Here is a 20,111-nt window from a genome sequence, read left to right on the forward strand (position 1 = left end):
CATCACTATTACAAATAAAATGTATAGTCCCTACCTGTAAATAATATTCCTTGTTGAAAGCTGATTATTTCTCCCAGAATTTTCTTAAGCTCCGTAATAGCAGTTTTAGGTCGAATATAAATGCTTGATGACTTCCAAGATAGCTGCACACTGATCAACAACATAACTTTGGCTCTCCCAGTGTGAAAACAGAAACTGAGAAAAAGAGTGCCATTGAAGATGTTTATTTTTTTAGTACAATTCAGTTACTGGGTAGTAAATATACTGCCTGGATGCCAGCAAAGAAAATTTTCAGAAAACCTGAAACAGAATTAACCAGAAAAGGTGAAAAGAAAACACTGTCTGTGATGATAATAGGAGATGAGATAAAAACAGTGACACATAATAAATCAGCTGGAAAGTCTCCAGGAATAGATGGTATTCCTCTGGAAGTTTGGAAGCTAGGATGGAAGAATGTGGTAGAATTGGAATGTTTTGCTTATGAATATTTTAAAATAAGTGGAAGCACCAACATCCTGGAAGAATGTTGTAATTCCTAAAGATGGTAAAGGACTATCATACCAAGCTTCAGATAGGCCAATTTCATTTCATGTCTTTGCCACAATTGATAGATATGGATCTGTGTGGTTTTGAGGAGGGGAGGCAAACATTTGAAAACATTAATATAATAGAGGGAAGCAAAATATAAGAAAATACTGTTGGTGGTGGTGGGGCTTGATGCAGAGAAAGCATTCGACAGACTAAGCTGTGATTTTTGTAAGTAGGGCAATGGACGCATTTGCACTCCAGGATATATGATTTATTAGGAGAATATATGAATGATCAGAGGCAAAAATTAAAGTGTGAGGTTTCCTCTCTGATACGTTGTATAGGACAGAGGAACCAGGCAGGGGTGTCCTCTTTCCCCTTTGTTATTTGCATTTTATTTAGAGCCATTGGCAAAGAAAATACGGGGCTCAGAAATTCAAGGATATAACTTTAGAGCTATGCAGGTAAGGCTTGTATACATAACACAAGCAGAAAGCTATAATTCAAAGTAGAAAGGGATGATTGTTAAAGGAGGGGGGATTCCAGAAGTAAGGAGACAGTGAGATTTTGCTTGCAAATCCTTAAGACAAATAACAGCCATATAGAATATTGTATTGGTAATGTAGAAGAAAAAGTATTCTAAGAACTAAACTCTTTTAATCTTTAAAGCAAGCACAGCAACCAGCCAACAAACACACATCCACAGAAAAAAAATACAAAACAACCAATACGAATACCTTAACGCTTAGTTTCTTTTTTGCTACCATAGCGGCGCGAATACATTACTGAGCGGATCCTTTAGTCACCTTATAGGTTCAAGTCGGTCATTAAATAAAATAATAAATTATTAAATTAATTAATTAAAATATTAATTAATTTAACTTTTTAACTTTTAGAGAAGATACTGGCCTTCCAACAAACTCACTCAACAGTTTTCCTATAAAAATAATTTTTTTTTTTTATTTATTTGGATATTAATGTTGTGTTTTTAAAGTTTTAATGGTTTTTAAATAAATATGTTCTCAGCAATATGTTGTTTTGAAAGTATTCTAAGAACTAAGCCAACACAAAAAATGGGGAAAGAAAAGATTCTGCAGATAGGGATGATTGCAATTAGAGGTGCAGGGAATAGGCAAGAGAGGGTTGGAATTTACTAGAAAAAACTGGCAAAGGAACCAAAGTATTGGAATCAAAACACTAGAGAGGAAAAGGTGTTGGAATGGGAAGAGGCCAAGAAAACTGCCTCCCATATCAGGGATTTGATATCAGAGTATAAGCAATGTGAGAGAGATAAGGGAATCATATGTAAAGACCTGCTCTGGTTGAGTTTTTCATTGAATCTAGAACAGAAGCTGCAGTTAAAAAGGGATTATTAGTAGGGTATACAAAATATTGTATGATAACTGTAGTAATCAATCAGAAGAGGTTAGAAAAGATTGGAAAGAGAGACTGGATAAACAGTTCAGAAGGAAACAGTTGGAGGATGTATGTTTTGCATGGCTTCCAAAGATGCAACAAAGTCTATAAAATTTAGGGTTTTTGCTTCAAAATATTTGCATAGGTATTTTTAAACCCCAAGTACACTCCAGAGATTTTTTTTCTTCAGGAGATGGCAAATGTTGTAGGTATGATGGGGAAGAAAGAGGTAACTTGAGAACATATGTTTTGTGAGTATAATAAGTTGGCAGACTTTAAAAATTCAACAGCGTACTCTGTCAGAAATATCACGAGAGCAAATGTGTGTAACATGAAATAAATGTTTCAGCTGGAAATGGGATACAGGATCCGAATTTCCTAGAAACAGTAAGGTCTTGTTAAGTTTAACTGTAGTGGCTGCCAAAATAAAAGCAAATACTAAAAAATGAAAATCAAAGTCTAAACCAATTGTATTTTTAGTAGTGAATATTGTAGCAGAGATAAAAGAACTGGAAGTGGAATATTTAGAAAAGGGTGGGAGCAAACTACGTAGAAGAAAATGGATATTGTGGGAACAATACATCCTGAATAATGTTTTGTAGGAAGAGTGAGGCTTAAGGGGAAGGCAGGACTTCAGAAATGTTATGAAATGTTGGATTGACCTTACGAAAGCATGTATGGGATGTATAATGTTTGCAACTAGTAACATGTAACATTGTTTTATTTTATATAAATGTGTGTTTGCCTACATCTTATGACATTTTTATATTATTTTAGTAGCACTTTTATTGTTTTAATTAAAAGCAGGTCTATTTTGTCCATTGATATTGAGTTAGAAAAGAGTTAGTAGTCAACATATTTTTGTGAATTATTTGAAAGAAGCACCCCAAAAGATGTTAAAATAATCTTTAAATCTTTAAAATGCATCCAGGTTATGTGTTTTGATTGGTTTGCTGTAAGTTTATTGCTAATTCTCCTAACTTGTAGCACCAGGGTATTCCTGCAAGTTTACATTATTGTTTTTGCAGCTTCGTGTTTGTCATGTGACTCGTTTTACTTTGGTAAAACTAAACAAAGACTTGAGAGATAGAATACATGATCATGTTTTTGATATGAAAATTAATATTGAAAAAGGTGCACTGTGCAGTTCTAAGAAGAATAAAAGTTTCAAAAAGTTTATATTTTACATTTTAGAATAGGTGGTGATAATCTCAGAGGGGGGAGATAAAGCTGAATTTGGACAGTGCAGACTTGTAATGGCAGCTACTGCTAAATGTGTCTACCTCCACCTGGATTTAATTTTAATTTTAAATGTTATTCAAAAGATATATTATTTTGTTAAAATTTGTTTAGCAGGTCATATAATTTGCGATCAACTGACACAATTGCTTTTTATAAAGACTTTTTTTTTTACCATTTTTACAATGTCTTATGCAGATGTTATACAAGACAAAATCACAATTAAATAATTATACCTTTTGATCATTTCATAGTTTTTCACTTTTTTCAGTAGACGTGTCAGTGTACCTCTATAATTTTTTTTTCACTGCAGAAATATTTTTTTGGTGCTAACTGCAAGTAGATGACTTGAGTGTGTTGTGCCTCATTTATGTGCTTCTTAAGGGATAAAGCCCCGAGTGTGGTGCAGCCAGTCTGAGTTTAATTAACAGATCAGGCTCCTACAGGAACCAACAGGGAAAGATGGGAATAAGCAGCTGCTGCTGGCTTGCCCTTGTTGCATAGAGTGGGGTAGCTGTATCCTTATTGGTTGTACCTGTTGAGAACATCAGGTGTTACACCCACAGGAGCATAGGTCTTGGAAATATGAGCTGAAATGGTGGTTCAGAAGCTGAAGGGATTCTGCATACCTGACCACCTGATTTTCATCAATGGGAGAATGACTGGATTAGTGAGGTTTTTTGGCAGGAATGACTGGGCCATAAGGCTCTTGCCTAGCCTGGGATGACTGGTTGTCACACCTGCTGAATAAATGGGCTGATTGGGTGCAGGTAGAGGGGCCATCAGCTTAGGTGCTGCCAAAAAGTAAAAATATTCTTCTTAGATTGTGCTTTTCACAAATCACAAAGAACTCCAGCACTGTAAACAACTGTGAAAATGAGACTGGGGCTTGTTGTTCTAAGCACGGATTAGGGGATTCACTATAGCCTGTGGAACATCTACACAGTGGAGTGAGCTTTTAAAATGCTGAGGAAATCTGCAAAAAATACTTTTTCATCTTGCTAAAGAGTTTGATTCTTATTGCAAAATAAGTTGATTTTTAAGCCTGGTTTGTAGTTTAGCAGAGTTTAAAATGTTATTGTCTCTCTCTGTCTTGCAGACGTACTTATGTGGGAAGTATGCCTGGTAGAATCATAAATGGTCTGAAAACTGTCGGTGTTAACAATCCTGTTTTCCTTCTGGATGAAGTGGACAAGTTAGGAAAAAGTCTCCAGGGAGACCCAGCTGCTGCACTTTTAGAGGTAAATTGGGTAGCCGTTTATGGATTGTTTAAAAGGGAGGCCTGTGCTCTGGATTCACAAGCCATCTCTTATATTATCTTCTGTGTCATAGTTGTAGCAGGTCTTGGATTTGCAGTTGTGGATTATTATTTGCTAGTTCATCAAACTTGGTTAGGCTGTGTAATAATTACAGGTTACAGCTTTAGACATGCATGTAAATGCTTCACTTCAAACAGTAACATAATATAAATATGTATTATGAGGTTTGCCTTGTATATAGTCTCAAACACAAGATACCATCATCTGAAGAAGCAGTTTAATTTCTTTTTTCCTACTTTACCCCATCTGTTGACTCCAAAATGAAGTATAATATAAACACTATTTTGTCCCTGCCTACCCCATGTAACATTAACATCAACCTCCTCTCTGTCATGCTTCATGTAGTATCAGAGTTTTGTTTTCCTTTTGGTAGGAAAAAGAATTACTATGTTGTATACTGTATTCCATTCTGGAGGCGTAAAAAAAATCACAGATATTTGCTGCATAGATGGATATGCTTGCTTGTTTATATATTCATTTATTGATTGAATGACTGATTTGATTTGATTGTCTGTTAATCAGGAGGGTCTGGGCCTATGTATTTTATTTTATTCGTTAAGCAGGTACACCTGCTAGATACTTGTGTATCTTTTCTGATGCAGCCTGGGAACACTGTCAGTTAAGTGACTTGCTAAGACTTGCATAGTGTGGAAAAGTGAATGCGGAAATCAAACCCTGGACTTCAGGATGAAGTTCATTGGTTATCCAGAGCTTTAATCTTCTACAGTAAATTATATTGTCTGTACTAGAGATGGTTTCCACAAAGTATTTAGTTACAAAAAGCGCATGACACAAACACAATTCCCATACACGCATAAATGAATCTATGGGAATTACTGTGACAATGAAGAAGACAGCTCATTTTTGTAATATTGAGAATCATGGGGAGGGTGGCAAGCTACCTTGCACCCCCAAATGTGGGAGCAATCTCCCCACATTCCCATGACCTTAGAGTGCCACCTTAGAGAAAAGGAAATACTCCAAGAAAGAGCAATCTTGGACTTCTCATACACCATGTCCACATTTTTGTTCATTCAGTTTTGCTGTTTCAGGGCTTGCAGTTACAAGTTTCTGAATATCATACGCAGAAGAAAAATGTATACATCATCTTAAGTATGTAAGAGATGAAGAAATTGAGTGCAATATTTACACAATATCAACTGTGCTTTCGGCATATTTGCATACTTTATATATGTGCTGAGCAAAACTGAGATCAGTTGTGTAGTATATATATAATGATTTGCTGAACAGTTGTATATTTATGTTCTATATGTATGTGTGTGTATGTGTATACATCTATATATACACATACACACACACACACACATATATATATATATATATATATATATATATATATATATATATATATATATAAAATGTGTGTGCGCATGCACACACAGAGTAAATAGAAAATAGTAAACTTACTCTGCATGATAAATGCAGACAAATGCTAATATGCCAAGTATGCTGAGTAACAACTGGGTAGAGCTGTATTATATATGTTTGAGTAATGAATAACAGTTATAAATAAGATGAGGTTTTATGTAGCAGAAGCAAGGAAAAACCTGTGGGTGAGTACATTTGATATTCAGTTGACCTGGCAGAAAACAACAGTGAAAAAGAAAGGATGCAGAGAGTGTTGGAGAAGTTTTATGTGGAGGGAAGACAGGAGAGTTTGGAGAATAGAATTTAACAGAACTTAGAAGTCTGATAATGGAAGGAATAAGGATCGTGAGCAAGAGATCGGAAGTGATTATAAGAGAAGGCCCAGGGTAATGAGTATGTGATGGAGAGAGAGGAGAGCAGGAAGAGTTGATAGGAGATGGGCTGGATAAGAGACCATTTACCGAGTAGGGATGACTTGATAGCCAGTTCTGAAGCCTGTTTGGAGGCATGTTCTCCTATTCAGAATGAGTTGATCCTGTTTGATTACAGATGCCATAGGTTGAGTCTGATGTTCTCTTGGTGGATGTTTTCTTACACTACTGAAGTACTTGTAAAATGACATGTCCTTTAAAGTGTGTATACCGTTCAGCAATTTAAATAATGTTGGGCAGTTACACCAGTGTAATGGTTTGTAAGCCATTGTTAGTTGGGTGAGCTTCAGATAATTAGGTAATTTATGTTAGTTAAACTTGTGTAAGGCCTCACATTGAGAGCAGAGAAGTATGCCAGTACTAAATCATGCTGTCTTTTTGTAGGCTAGTTCATATTTGTGTGTAGTAGTTTTGACCTGTTTAATATATGTACTGTAAGTAGCTAGGTATCTGGGCAGCTCGAAAGAACGTATTATAACTACTGTATTGTTGGCCGTAAGTTTGTGGCCTGTTTATAGCATGCCAAGTTTCTGATTTTTGTTATAATTCTGGGCTTGATACAAAGGTCTTGCTTTGAAGTCTTTGTCTAACTAATTTAGTAGAAATTGTACTACTTTGGGCGCAGCCCAAAGTGTTTCTAAATGTCATTGCAAAGAGAGAAGAAAGAAGAAGTCCACAGCTCTGTGGAACTCTGAGGATCTGGTGGATTTAGAAAGTAATATTCCACCTGGCAGAATGAGCTCTGTCTGCAGTGTAGCTGCTGAACCAGTTGAACCAGTGGATATCTGCTGAAAGTCCAGTCACGTACAGTCTGATTTAAAGTTGGTGGTTGTCAGTGAGCAATGTCTTTGACAAGTCAAAGTACTGATGCTGTTTAGTTCATTTTGGATATTTTCACTTGTGTCAAGGAGAGCTTCATCATTTCCATGATGAAAGTCAGGTAATTAAATTGTGATTGTTGATTTGACAATAAACCCAGGATAGTTCATGTTTCCAATAACTTATAAAGAAAGCAGAGAAATGCTGTAAGTTGATGGATGCAGCTGATTAAACCTCCTTCATGTAAAAGGATTACAGTCATTGTTTTCTGCATTCTGGGAACATTTTTTTTTAGTATGCATTAGTTTATTGCAGCAGTGTTAGAGAAGTAGATAGACACAGCAGGCATCCTTAAAAGTTGACTTGCTGGATAGCAGCAGTGGTTGGTGTGGGTAGTTAGAAGATAGGGTGCCAGAATTTGTGACTGTGATAGAAGTGATAGTAGTGGCAAGTAAGCTGCTTCATCTATTATGTGAATTTAACTTTCTTCTCAAGTTTCCTTGTAACTTAGTATAATTATATCTCCATCAATTTATTGTTATAAGATCATAAAATGACATTGCATTGCTTTAAAATTGTATTGTATTGCACACCATTATATAATATATATTTTTTCTACATTCTGTACTGTTACTTTCATGGATGTATTGTTTTATAAGTCTTTAACAAGTGTAATCATTAATTGTAAATTGTGTATTTGTACTAGAGCTTTTCTTCCTAGACCTCTGCTGAAAAAGGTCTTTTTAGGCCCAGCTGGACTAACCTTGTAAACAAAGCTAATAAATAAATAAATGTAATGTCAAAATAGACACTGAATTATTGAATTGGTTCTGCAGAATTCAGAAGGGGAAAGGGACTGGGCTATTCTTATCCACTCGAGTGCAAGAGCACTGTATGCCTAACCAGAACTGTTCTGGTGATTGCTTTGATGAACAGTAAAGTATTCTCTCGTTTTGCACTTGGTGGTAATGTCTGTGTGTTTCCTAAACTTTCTAAACAGAATAAGAGACAGCAATTCTATTTTGTGCAGTATTGATGCCACAGTTTTTCTGCAGGACATTTCTACCACTTTCTAGCATCATACAGGATGCTAGAAAATTCAGCAACTGATGCCAAAGGTATAAGATGAGGAGAGTTATGATATGTGATTGAACTAATTGATATCAAGGTAATATGATTTCCAGTCCTTGCTGTGATACCAAACAGGAAATGCACACAGGTTATTACTTAAGATGTCCTTCATAAAGCCTGTAGCTGCAGTATTGTTAGGTGCAGTTTCTAGGGCCTCGCCAAATATGCTTAAACTTTCTCTGCCAGTGTTTTTGGACCCTTGTGTTAGGCAGCTTAATTGTTTATGGCAAGCCAGGCGTCTGTGTGGCTGCTCGTAAAAGTGGGACCGAGGAGAGCTCCATTTATGAAATCCTCCACAAACAAGTATTCATTTTTACTTTTAAATATACATTGGTGCAGTGACCCTTTAGTAGTGTCAGTATTGAGAATTTTGCTACATAAAGACAGTTTATGTTGGATCTTTTTATTTAAATAAATTGAAAGGAGGGCAACCTCATTATGTGTTAGGAAGGGGATATGGATTAACAGGAGAATGTTTGTTGAGAGTCATTTTGTACGATGACCACACGGTTTTCCCCTTGTGCTACTTGTTTTACAACTAAGTAATACCTCTGAAATTACTGTATTATCAAACATATACTCAGATAGGGGTTGGGGGTTGGTATAATGGTTTAAGTGTTTATCTCACAAGGGACAGAGTTTAATTCTCATCTTTAAAAGGGAAACTGGCTTGGCTTAAATGGCCCACAAGGGCAGCTAGCCTAGTACTTCCCTATGAACCTATAAATATGTTTAATTTTAAGGTCAGAATTTCACAGTCATATATTTCCAGGTCTTGGCCAGGTTTTGATTATAGCCAGGGTATCAGTGTTACACTTGGAGATGCACCTTTTCAAAAATTGCAGTTTGTCAGTGTGGGCACTAGTTTGTGATAGTATCAGGGAATGCTTTCCACCAGTCATCCAGTGGATCTGACAGTGATTTTTTATGATGCTTAGCCAGAGTAAAGGTTTGTATCATCTCTCCATTAGGAGTGGATGGAGGGGATTGCCTTATTCAGTATGCAGATGACTCCACCCTCATCTGCTTATCTGACAGCCCACTAAAACTACAATCCATGACACAAAATGTCTTCTACTCAGTCAAACCGTGACTGCATCAAAAGCAACTTTTATCTAATCCCAAAAATACTAAACTACTACCATTTTTCCAAAGTACCATGCCAATGCTAAAAATAACCTCCACATTATCTCTTTAAATAGTACAACTATTGAAGTAGTTACCCATACCAAATCGGTTGGAGTCACCACATAGATAACCACTTTAAGTTGGATCTTCAAATACAAAACTGGATGGCACAGTGGTGCAGCGGTAGTGTTGTCGCCTCACAGCAAGAGGTTCTCCGGTTCATTTCTCAGCTGGGCTACCTTCTGAACGGAGTCTGCATGTCCTCCCTGCATTCCTGTGGGTTTTCTCCAGGTACTCCAGTTTCCTCCCATGTAACAAAGACGTGCGTCTGCAGCATTTCTCCCTAGGCCTACGCTGAAAATTGGCTTTGTTCCAAGTTGGTCTTTCCCAGTAAACAAATGTTAAAAAATAAAAATAAAATAAATAAAAAACTGTATAAAATTAACTCATCAAAAGTTTAGGTGTACTATATAAGGCAAAAATTTCCTTACTCCTTTTAGCAGAGTCAACCTAGCTAACACGGGTCTACTTTAGATCAATGAAATGCCATTTACCCGAAACCCATATCAATGACACAAAAACACTGACAGCACCAACACCGACGTCCCGGAACAGTGATTAACCACTCCAGGTAAGTAACCGCTCTGCCATCCAGCACAAACACGTAAACAGAAGAAAAGCAAACCCACTCGTGGGGGGCTTCACCCCCAACGCCACCCCAGACTAAATATACCAACTCCGAGATTGTGCTACCATGAGGGAAAGGGGCAAAGTTCAACAGGATGGCCGAGTGGTTACTTACTTGGAGTGGTTAGTCAGTGTTCCAGGACATCAGTGTGTTGGTGCTGTCCTGTTTTCGTCTCGGTGATATGGGTTTCAGGTAAGTGGCATTTTGTTGCTCTAAAGTAGACCTACTAAGACTTATTTTCTACCCTCTCTTGTCTATGGCTCACCTATTTTGACTAACATCCAGAGCTCTCTTAAATCACAGCTGGAGCAATGCTATAATAAGACAGCTAGATTTGTAGCTAACCTGTCACATAGAGCTAATCGTTGCTCTACATTATGTGCTGTCAGCTGGTTAGAACTCCCACATCAGCTAGCCCATATGCAACAACTTCTAACACACAAAATACTGTACAAACCCTCTACCTACCCTTCTGCCTCCTCAGTACTTTATTGCTGTTTCCAGAATCACCTCCTGTACTCTCAAAGCAAAAACCTGCTTGAATTCTATAAACCAAAAAAAAGTATGAGGTACAGTTTATACTCACACTGTATATCCACGCTATGGAACTGTAACCCATATTCATTCAGAACTATACCTAGCCTCCATGTGTTTAAGTCTTCTCTCAAATAATTTCTCACTATCTCATGGCTATGCCTATGAACCTCACTTTTATGATCTATGTTAACAAATACTTACATTCTTACCAACCTAACCTCTCATCATACTATCTGTCTCTACCTATCAACACCTGCCCTCTCCCCACTGTTAGGGTGGACTTGTATCTTTTTATTTTTATTTCCTAGCATAGTAGAGTACACTTCCAATACTTTTGTATGTACTGATTGCATATTTAATTGTCATTTCCTTTTATTTATACATCACTGGCGTTTCCTCATGATTTATTGTATACTATGTATTGCCCATCTAACTATATGTATATATGATTTTTATTACATTTGTACTGGTGTTTTATTTAAAGTTGTTTAACTCTCTGGAGTTTTTCTCACAATGTTTCCACTGAAAATGGGCATTTATTACCCAGTCACTTTCTTAGTAAACAAATGTTAATATACTGATCGAGCATAAACCTAACAAATATGCTGATCAAAGTTTATACTCAACTTCTGTTGCTAAAGTCTGGAAATCTCTACCCTTAACTTAACATCCTTTACACTTTCATTAAAAGAACATCTGTCAAAAATTTGGATCTGCTCTTGCTCTAACCTTGGCTAAATTACTTTCTCCTGCTCTAACCCTAGACTAAATTTCTTTCATCTTGACCTGCCTATGTACTGTACATCTCTAATTTGTCTTTAAATCTTGGTGTCCTGTTACTAACATGTAAATAGCTTGGTATCCTTTCCATTTAATATGTTTTATATCTCTTCTAGTATAGTTACTAGGAAAATATGCATGTATCTCAATATTTTTTCTGTTCTTGTTTCACAGCTACTGTATGTCTGTAGCAGTAATATTTGGTAGTAACATCTGTAAATAGGCTTATTGCATATTTTGTATTTACCAAGAGCTTTTATCTTATTGGCCTTTTTCTATTAACCAATATATTTTTAATCAACATGGACTTCTCATATGTATCATTTACTTGGTATATTATCTGAAAAGCGCTTTTTTTGTGATGAGACTCTTTGCAAATTACATTAATTGTAGTAATACATGGTTAGTCCTCACTGCTTTCTGTTTATTCTGGAGCTTTTCTCCCTGTGCCTCCACTGAAAATGAGCACATTTTGGCCCAGCTGGACTTTCCCAGTAAACAAATGTCAAATAAATGAATGAATAAATAAATAATATTTGGAATGTGTAAGTCTGAAGAGTTTGTATCAAGGATATGTATTTGGTTTTATCTTAAGTTTATTTTTTTATTTGTAATTTTAGTAGTTTAGTGTGGCTGAAAGTGATGTGCAAGATATGCAAGGAGCATGAGAAGAGGAGGTGTTTTTTATGACTGGTGTAACTGGTACACAGAAGGCATACGCCATGCATGCATTGAGAACACAGAGACAAAACAAGGTAATGTAAACTATCCAGAAACAGACTGGCAATGATATGATTATATTTTGTTGTAGTAGCCACACATTTATTGTGACAGTATAATTAGAGTGTTTGGCAGTGAATGATGTGCAAATAGATTGTTGGGGGTGCTGATGATATGTTTAATGTAATAATTTCTTTCTAGGAGGGCAAGGATTATGTTTTTGAGGTACAGTTAGTATAGGATGGGAGTCTGGGATGGCTACCTTTAAGCAAATACAGTGTTGGGGTGAGCAATTCTGAACCATATAGTGCTTACAACTAGCCTCCCTGAGAGAGAAAGAGGGTCCACAGGAAGTTTGCTTGTGCAGGAGAAGCTTGGCTGCCTGAAATCTCTGTCTGAAAAGTATAGCAAGGCAGCCCTGAAATGGATAATTAAAAATAGAAAATAATTGCTTGAACTTTATCATTGTTACTTATGGAGGCATGCCAAATTGTCCTGTCAGTTATACGCTGCTCACCTGTACCACTTCTCCTCATTACAGGGTCAGACATACGTACAGGTATTTCAGGCATGGGCTGTAATGGTATTCTAGCCTGCCAATATAACAAAATGATCATTCCCATAGTAAGTGTCAGCGTTGTTCCCAAAAATCAATAAATTACTGTTTGCTTTATTATAATTATTTATTATAATTTTAATCGTCTGTTCCATGTATCACTTATTCTCTCAGAAAATCAATTAATGCATCTTTCATTCCTATGTAATCTCTTATGCAAGTTGTCTGACTTCTCTGTTTATAACCTGAAATATTCAGTGAGGTAGTTTTGTATAAATACCCAATGTACCTGATTAAGGTCTCCTCTTAAATATCACTGAGACACACTACAAGTTCAGATATTGCTATCTGTAGTATTAACTTAAACTTTCACATCAGTGGTTGCCCTTTGCATATTATTGTTTTACTTTTTCCAAATTGCTTTTTGCTAGTTATCTTACAAGATTTCCACATATTATTCCATTCTGTAGTTTGGATCTATGGACTATGGCTTTATAACTGTCATCAGTTAATTTGTTGATATGGTTGAAAAACTCAAATTGGGATCTAACCATATATCCAGGTTCTTAAATGAATCCATGGTTTCAATCATTATGTCCCATATTAAATATTCACCCTTCAATATGTGTCTCACAAATGTCGTATGCTTAGATTTTTAATGCGTTTAACAGCATATTATTCTCCTTATTCTCCTGTGCTGAAATGGACAATTTAGTCATGTTATTTTGCAGACACGCCCTGTCTATAACAGATGCAATCAGTTTCCCATTTTCAGGTCATCTGCATGCAGATCACAGAACACAAGTATATCTGAAAGGTACAACCTTAGTAAGTATGGACCTTGAACATTGCGGTATGATAATTGCCATGCACATTTGTAAGCCTTGCAGATATCCATTTTATCAATATTACATTAATAACTAGTTCTAATTTATTAATCAGTGTTTTGTGTGTGGCCCTATCAAATGATGTTTTAGCATATGTAAAATACATCACAGCACAGTTCTTGATTTACAGAGTATCATGTTACAAGAAGTTATAGATCTGTTTTCTAACATATGCATGCTGATATATGGTTTCAAGTCTCAACTTTCCAGTTTATTCAAGATAATCTTCTCCATTATTTTTCCACAACAAGAAAGACTTATTGGTCTGCATGGCTCTCGGTATGTCCTATTCGCATTTCCACTAAAGATGGGTTTAACAATTGTATGTCTCCAGTCATGAGGAATCTCACCATATTTAAATGACCTTGAAAATATCTGGTATAATTGTACTGTAAATTTGTGCCAAAGTGTCCTGTGGTCATTATTACTAAATTTATCTCTTCCCTGTGCTTTGTTTGGGTCCAGTTTGCATAGTTCTTTTTCAATTTAATCTTATTTAATTTCAGTATCTGAAGGTTACCTGGATGTTAATACAATTTACCACCCTTTTTGTGAAACCAATTTGTTTTGCATAAGATTTTGTAAATGTATCTGTAATCTGTTGTGTTTGAGAATAAATTTTAGAATATATGCTTAGCTTGTTGATTTGTATGTCTTTAAGCCTTCCACATCTTGTATATCTACAAAATGTTTTCCTATCACGCTCATTATATTTATGTAGCATTTTCATCAAATGTTCCTGTTTTTTGTACACTGTTTAATTTGTCTGTCCACTTTTTCAGTCTTCAAAGTTGTGGTCTGACCTTGTTTCTATTCCTTATATTTTTAAACTTTCATCTTAATTATCATGTTGATATGAAAGTATATCCCCTGACTTTGTGTGCTTAGATCCCGATGTTAAACATTTTTTTATTTAAATTTTTCTTTTTTTTGCATTCAAACTATTTCCTCTTCAAAACTTGCCGCATTCTTTCCACAGTATTTCCAATGAATGTATCACTCCAGTTGGTTTTACTGTTTTGCTTCCATATAGTTTGCTGTTAATCTTATGTGCATTGGTTTAGATTCCAGTTTGGCAGAATTACCTATTAGTAGTTTGACCTTTATAACCCTATGATCACTGCAGATCAGAGGTGATAAAACTTGACATAAACTAGCAATCATCTCCTTAGGAACACAAACATGTCCAGTATGTTCCAGTAGGTTTGTATACAGTCTGCATTAACTGTGGCTTCTGAACATACATTGTAAATAATTCCTTACTAATGTTGTAGAATCAGTATTATTTCAGTCTATTTCTGGAACATTTAAGTTCCCAGCTACTATTTTGCCCTCCTATGTTTCATGCAAGAAATTTATGAATTCCTCTAGGTCATCAGCCCTTGACTTTGATGGTCTATACACTCCAACAGTTGTAATCCAAACCAGGGTTGTCTTTATTGTTTGTTGTTACAGTTAGATGTCTGATGATAACACCAATACTGTAGATTGTAATAACCACAAGTCTCTTAAAAAGTTTTAATCTCTGTCATAATACCACCACCTGATTTTATTTAAAGTATCTATTACGGTAAATAAAAATATTTATACCCTGACAGAACTGATTTCCATTCATTGTTCTTTAACAGTGTCCCACAAACACTAACATCATTAATCTTGTGTGAACATAGCAAATTACTAATGCTGTTCCCATTAGAAACCAGCACAAATGAATCATGTTGTGCTGTCTGTGACTATTAATATTTGTGGCCTAGCAAAAATCCTGTCTTTTGTTAATTAAACATTGCAACACATCCGCTGCTAAAATTATCTTCCTTTGTATTAACAAGTGGACTCCATTTTCTCTAAATTTGTATGTGCCTAAAATTAGTCTTAGGTGTTCTATACAATTCTATGTTTTTAAATTTTCCATGTTTTTCACTTGGTGTTCAACCCAAAAAATATTTTCATGAGGGAGGACATCTTCAAAGAGAGTCAGTATAACTTAATTGCACTTGGCATTCTCACTTTCTTTTCTGCAGTTTTCATCAACTGTGTCCCTTCCCTGTGAAAACCAGTGCTGGTCTTGTGCCATAGTTCCTGGTTTGGTGCATTGACTTATAGCCAGATTAGCTTGGAATCTTTGTCAGTTTTTTCAATGCTGTGAGTGTTTCACTTCCCACATCCAAGATGTAGTTTTGTATGTGTAGCAGCTTGTGTTTCTCAGCCATTTACAATTTTCTGTGAAGCATGTTAAGTCACACTTGATGTATCGAACTGTGACTGTGGTCTGAAGTTGATGGCACAAGTATTAGCGAGTAACATCACTGTTTAAAGGGAATCCAGGCAGCTTAGGGACAGCAATCCAGTGCCTTGATGCTACCATGAAGGTTGAGCAGATAGGGTAGGCTTACTGTCTCCTGTCAGGCTGTTGTTGCAGAGCATGAGTGACATAGGGCATGAAATAAAAGCTTGGGAACGGACAATTAGTTTAGCCAAGAGGGGTGGGGAGAGAGACTTGTTAAACATAAGTTATGTTGTTAAACATAAGCGCTTGTTTTTGAGTTGACAGGCAACTGCTAAAGTAGCTAAGAGCAGAAAATAAAATGGCAGGATAAAGAAGCCTTTTCAGTACTTCATCTGAGCTCTTTCAAAGACTTTTATTATATCAATAAGTGTAGGAATATTATGTTTTCCTCAGTCTTATTTATTTAGTTTACATTTGTTAACCAGGTAGTCTCACTGAGCTGTAGGCCATTTTTTCTCGGGAAACGCAAGGAGTACTGAACTCTACATACAGGTCAAACACAATGGTACATCGGTGCAAATCGCTTACAGTAGTGCACCAGTAAACAATGCACTACAGTTACATCATGTCTGTGCAATATATGTGTTAACTCATATATGTATTTAGGTCTGGCAAGTCAGGTGGAGAAGGTGGTATTTTCGGGCTTAATAGTTGTGTAATATTTTTGAAATCCATTCTGATACTGAGGCCATATTTGGTAGTAATGTCCATCAAAGATGAATTACAGCAACCATTACTGTTCGCCTGCCTAATTTTTCTCTGATTTTTCTCATTAAATATATATCTGCTTTGGGGTGATTTCTTTTCAGTATCTGTACATATATTTGAATCTCAAAATTCTAAGTGTAAAATATTGAGATTGTGTATTCATAGTAATTTTGGATTATTTAGTTATACAATTCTACTTTACATAATTCAAAGCTTTGAATATCAGTGATGTATATATATATTTTTCTTCTGCTTTTATGCTCAATAGATCTGGCTCATGACCACTATGGCTTAAGGGGGATGGATCCCTTTGACAGATACAGAAACGAACGACTTGACTAGTGTCAGAGATGACATTAGAAGTGGACAACATCTACCAGTCCAGGGCTGATAGGTGGAAATGTTTCTTTATAGCCACTCCTCAGGACTGGTCCTCATGTCAGTAATATTATTTATTTAACATTTGTTGACTGAGAAAGTCCGACTAAGATGGAGCCTATTTTCAGCGGAGGCCCAGGGAGAAACGCTCCAGATGCATGTCTTTGGAATGTGGGAGGAACCCAGAGAAAATCCACACAAATGCAGGGAGGACATGCAGACTCTGCACAGAAGGAATCCCTGCAGAGAATCGAACCAGAGAATCTCATGCTGTGACGTGACAACGTTAATTGCTACACCACTGCATAAGCATAATAGTCTGTTACAAGAGTTTTTTTCCCCATGATTATTGCAGTAAGGTCTTACATAAGTCAGTCTTCTGTTTTAAAGTGTATTAGATGCATGTAATAAAATATACCAGTCTGGGACCTCCAGCAGCTGTTTCTCAGAAATGTTTAGATGCCCTGCAAAGTTAGCATCATGTCCTTTGCATGCCCTTAAAAAATGGTGGGAAACAGTCTCACTATAATAATGAACAAGAACATCATTGTTCTCGACTGTAATCTATGCAACCTGTAAGTAAGAAATACATTGAATGAACTTTCCATCTCTAACAAGAGAAACTGAAAATATTAAATTTTTAATGTTGTGTGTCAATAAAATAGTGTATCCAAACAGTGCACACCATTGCAAACATTAATCTCAATTTCTACTTCCCCATTGGCAGACATTTGTATATTTTTTTCATCTGATGCTTAATTTAGAAAATATTTCAGAATGTTTTTTTTTCTGTTAGCTAGTGTTGTTTATACACTTGGATGTGAATATTCCAGAAGCTAGACATGTTGTCTCCTGGGAGTGCTTTGTGGATTTGTGATGCCTGCCACTGTGGCCTCTTTGGGAAATGTTTCTTGGCTATTGCAGTGTGTAAATGGCAGTATCCCAACACCTCTAAAGACAAGAGGATTCTAAACATGCTTTGAGCATTAGCATTCAAATAATGAGGTACCATAAGCAGGATTTAGAATTGCAAAAAGTAAATAATTCAGCCTAACACTCATTAGTCACTGCCATGTATTGAAATATTTTTTCCAGTTTAGACTTCATTTTACAGTAACACATTTTATGAAACACTTTCTTGACATTAGGTATAACAGTTGTAATTCTCTGGAATCATCTCAGGCATGTTGAATAAGTATGCTAGCAACTGTCTGAACAATTATGGACATTAGATTATTTAGATAATATGAAGATAGCTTTTGTTGTGAAGTATTAAGAAAGTGGAATACCAAATTTAGAATCCTGCACTTATACAGTCATAATCATGTTAGTTTTCATTAATATTTATCATGTTTGAAGAATAGTGGTCTTGTTGGACTGTCTCAAAGGAAGGCCAGTAAACACCTGTACCTCCTTTAAAAAAAAAAAAAAAGGTGGTAGGATTTTGTGTTTGAAATCTGACACTGTTGTAGGATTCAGTTTATGAAAGCAATCATCTCAGCAAAAGACTGTTTTTAAAATAAAGTTCAAAACAGAAATTTTTGTGGGATTCTCCTGCAAGGGGCTATATTCTGTGTGCCCCCCAGTGCAGCAAGTGTCATATAATAGCTTGAATAAAAACCAAATGCTCTTTTATTAAGCTGTGAACATACCCTGCTGTTCATAGAGTGCGCAGATGCAGTTTGCGGAGTGCAGTTTATAGACATGTATCACAGTAGTCCACAGCAGCATACAACAGGCATCTCATTTTGTTGAACTGGATACACACAACCACGTGATGCACCATTGTATATCATAGGATCATAGAAAGTTACTAGGCTAATGGCCCTATGGCCCTTACAAGCCTAGCCATGTTCTTACCCTTATTTCCACGATCAGCACCTACTGCCCCTGTCCAAGAGGGACACAGGTGGAGCCCCTGGGGTAAATTTATGGTCCCCCATCCAATCATCTAGATTGCGTTTGAAGAGGGCCAGTGAGGTACTCTGTTTGACATGAAGCCTGTGCTCCTGTGGCTGGAAAGGAAAATTGCTGTGTAGCATGATAGAGCTACACTCTGTAGCAGTGAAAGGCAACTTGGTAAGGTATGCTATACAGTTTACCTACCTCGGCTGCATTTCCCCATTGAATGTTCTGTTTGTTTTCATATCCATGAGAGATTCATAAAAACTTTACACTCCTTTGGCATGCAAGTAGATCTAGAATCATGTCCATAAACTGGTAGTAAGAGTATGTGGTGCTGAGAGATCACTATCATCACTGTATGGGACTGATTGTGGTATCACTCTAACCTAGAGTCGGAAATAAATACACTTTAAGAGTATGTGGTGCTGATAGATCGCCATCATCACTGTATGGGACTGATTGTGGTATCACTCTAACCTAGAGTCAGGAAATAAATACACTGTAAGTGTATGTGGTGCTGAGAGATCACCATCATCACTGTATGGGACTGATTGTGGTATCACTCTAACCTAGAGTCGGGAAATAAATACACTGTAAGAGTATGTGGTGCTGAGAGATCGCCAGCATCACTGTACGAGACTGATTGTGGTATCACTCTTACCTAGAGTCAGGAAATAAATACACTGTAAGAATATGTCATGCTGAGAGATCGCCAGCATCACTGTATGGACTGATTGTGGTATTACTCTAATCTAGAGTCAGGAAATAAATACACTGTAAGAGTATGTGGTGCTGAGAGATCGCCATCATCACTGTATGGGACTGATTGTAGTATCACTCTAACCTAGAGTCTGAAATAAATACACTGTAAGAGTATGTGGTGCTGAGAGATCGCCATCATCACTGTATGGGACTGATTGTGGTATCACTCTAACCTAGAGTTCATAGGTTCATAGGTTCATAGGTTCATACTAGGCTATCTGCCCGAGGGCATTTACAAGCCTAGCCCATCGTTTTGTGGCTTATGCCACCCCTTTAGTATGGGGAACTATACCCATTATTTTGCTGTGCCTCTGTCGAGCAGTGACACTGAGGTAATCCCTGGGGTATATCTGCGATCTCCCATCCATTGGTCAAGATTTCTCTTGAACAAGGCCAGCGAGGTGCTCTGCCTCACATGTACCGGGATTTTGTTCCACAGCATAGGGAGTCTTTGGGTGATGAATCTATCCCTCCAGCACGTCCTATTAATAGCCGTGTCGAGG

The 20,111-nt window shown here is 36.6% G+C and overlaps 1 protein-coding gene across 1 annotated transcript in view; it reads left to right on the plus strand.

Annotated features, from left to right (window-relative positions):
* LONP2 (lon peptidase 2, peroxisomal) overlaps positions 1-20,111 on the plus strand; it is a 1,625,174-nt gene that overhangs the window by 524,711 nt on the left and 1,080,352 nt on the right. Inside the window, exon 8 of the mRNA XM_044081964.1 lies at positions 4,283-4,424. Coding sequence (XP_043937899.1) covers positions 4,283-4,424 — 142 coding nt within the window. The remainder of the gene's footprint in view (positions 1-4,282; positions 4,425-20,111) is intronic.

This window comes from Protopterus annectens, chromosome 8.part1, assembly GCF_019279795.1.
Source record: "Protopterus annectens isolate FY-2018-M chromosome 8.part1, PAN1.0, whole genome shotgun sequence".
Taxonomy (NCBI): domain Eukaryota; kingdom Metazoa; phylum Chordata; order Ceratodontiformes; family Protopteridae; genus Protopterus; species Protopterus annectens.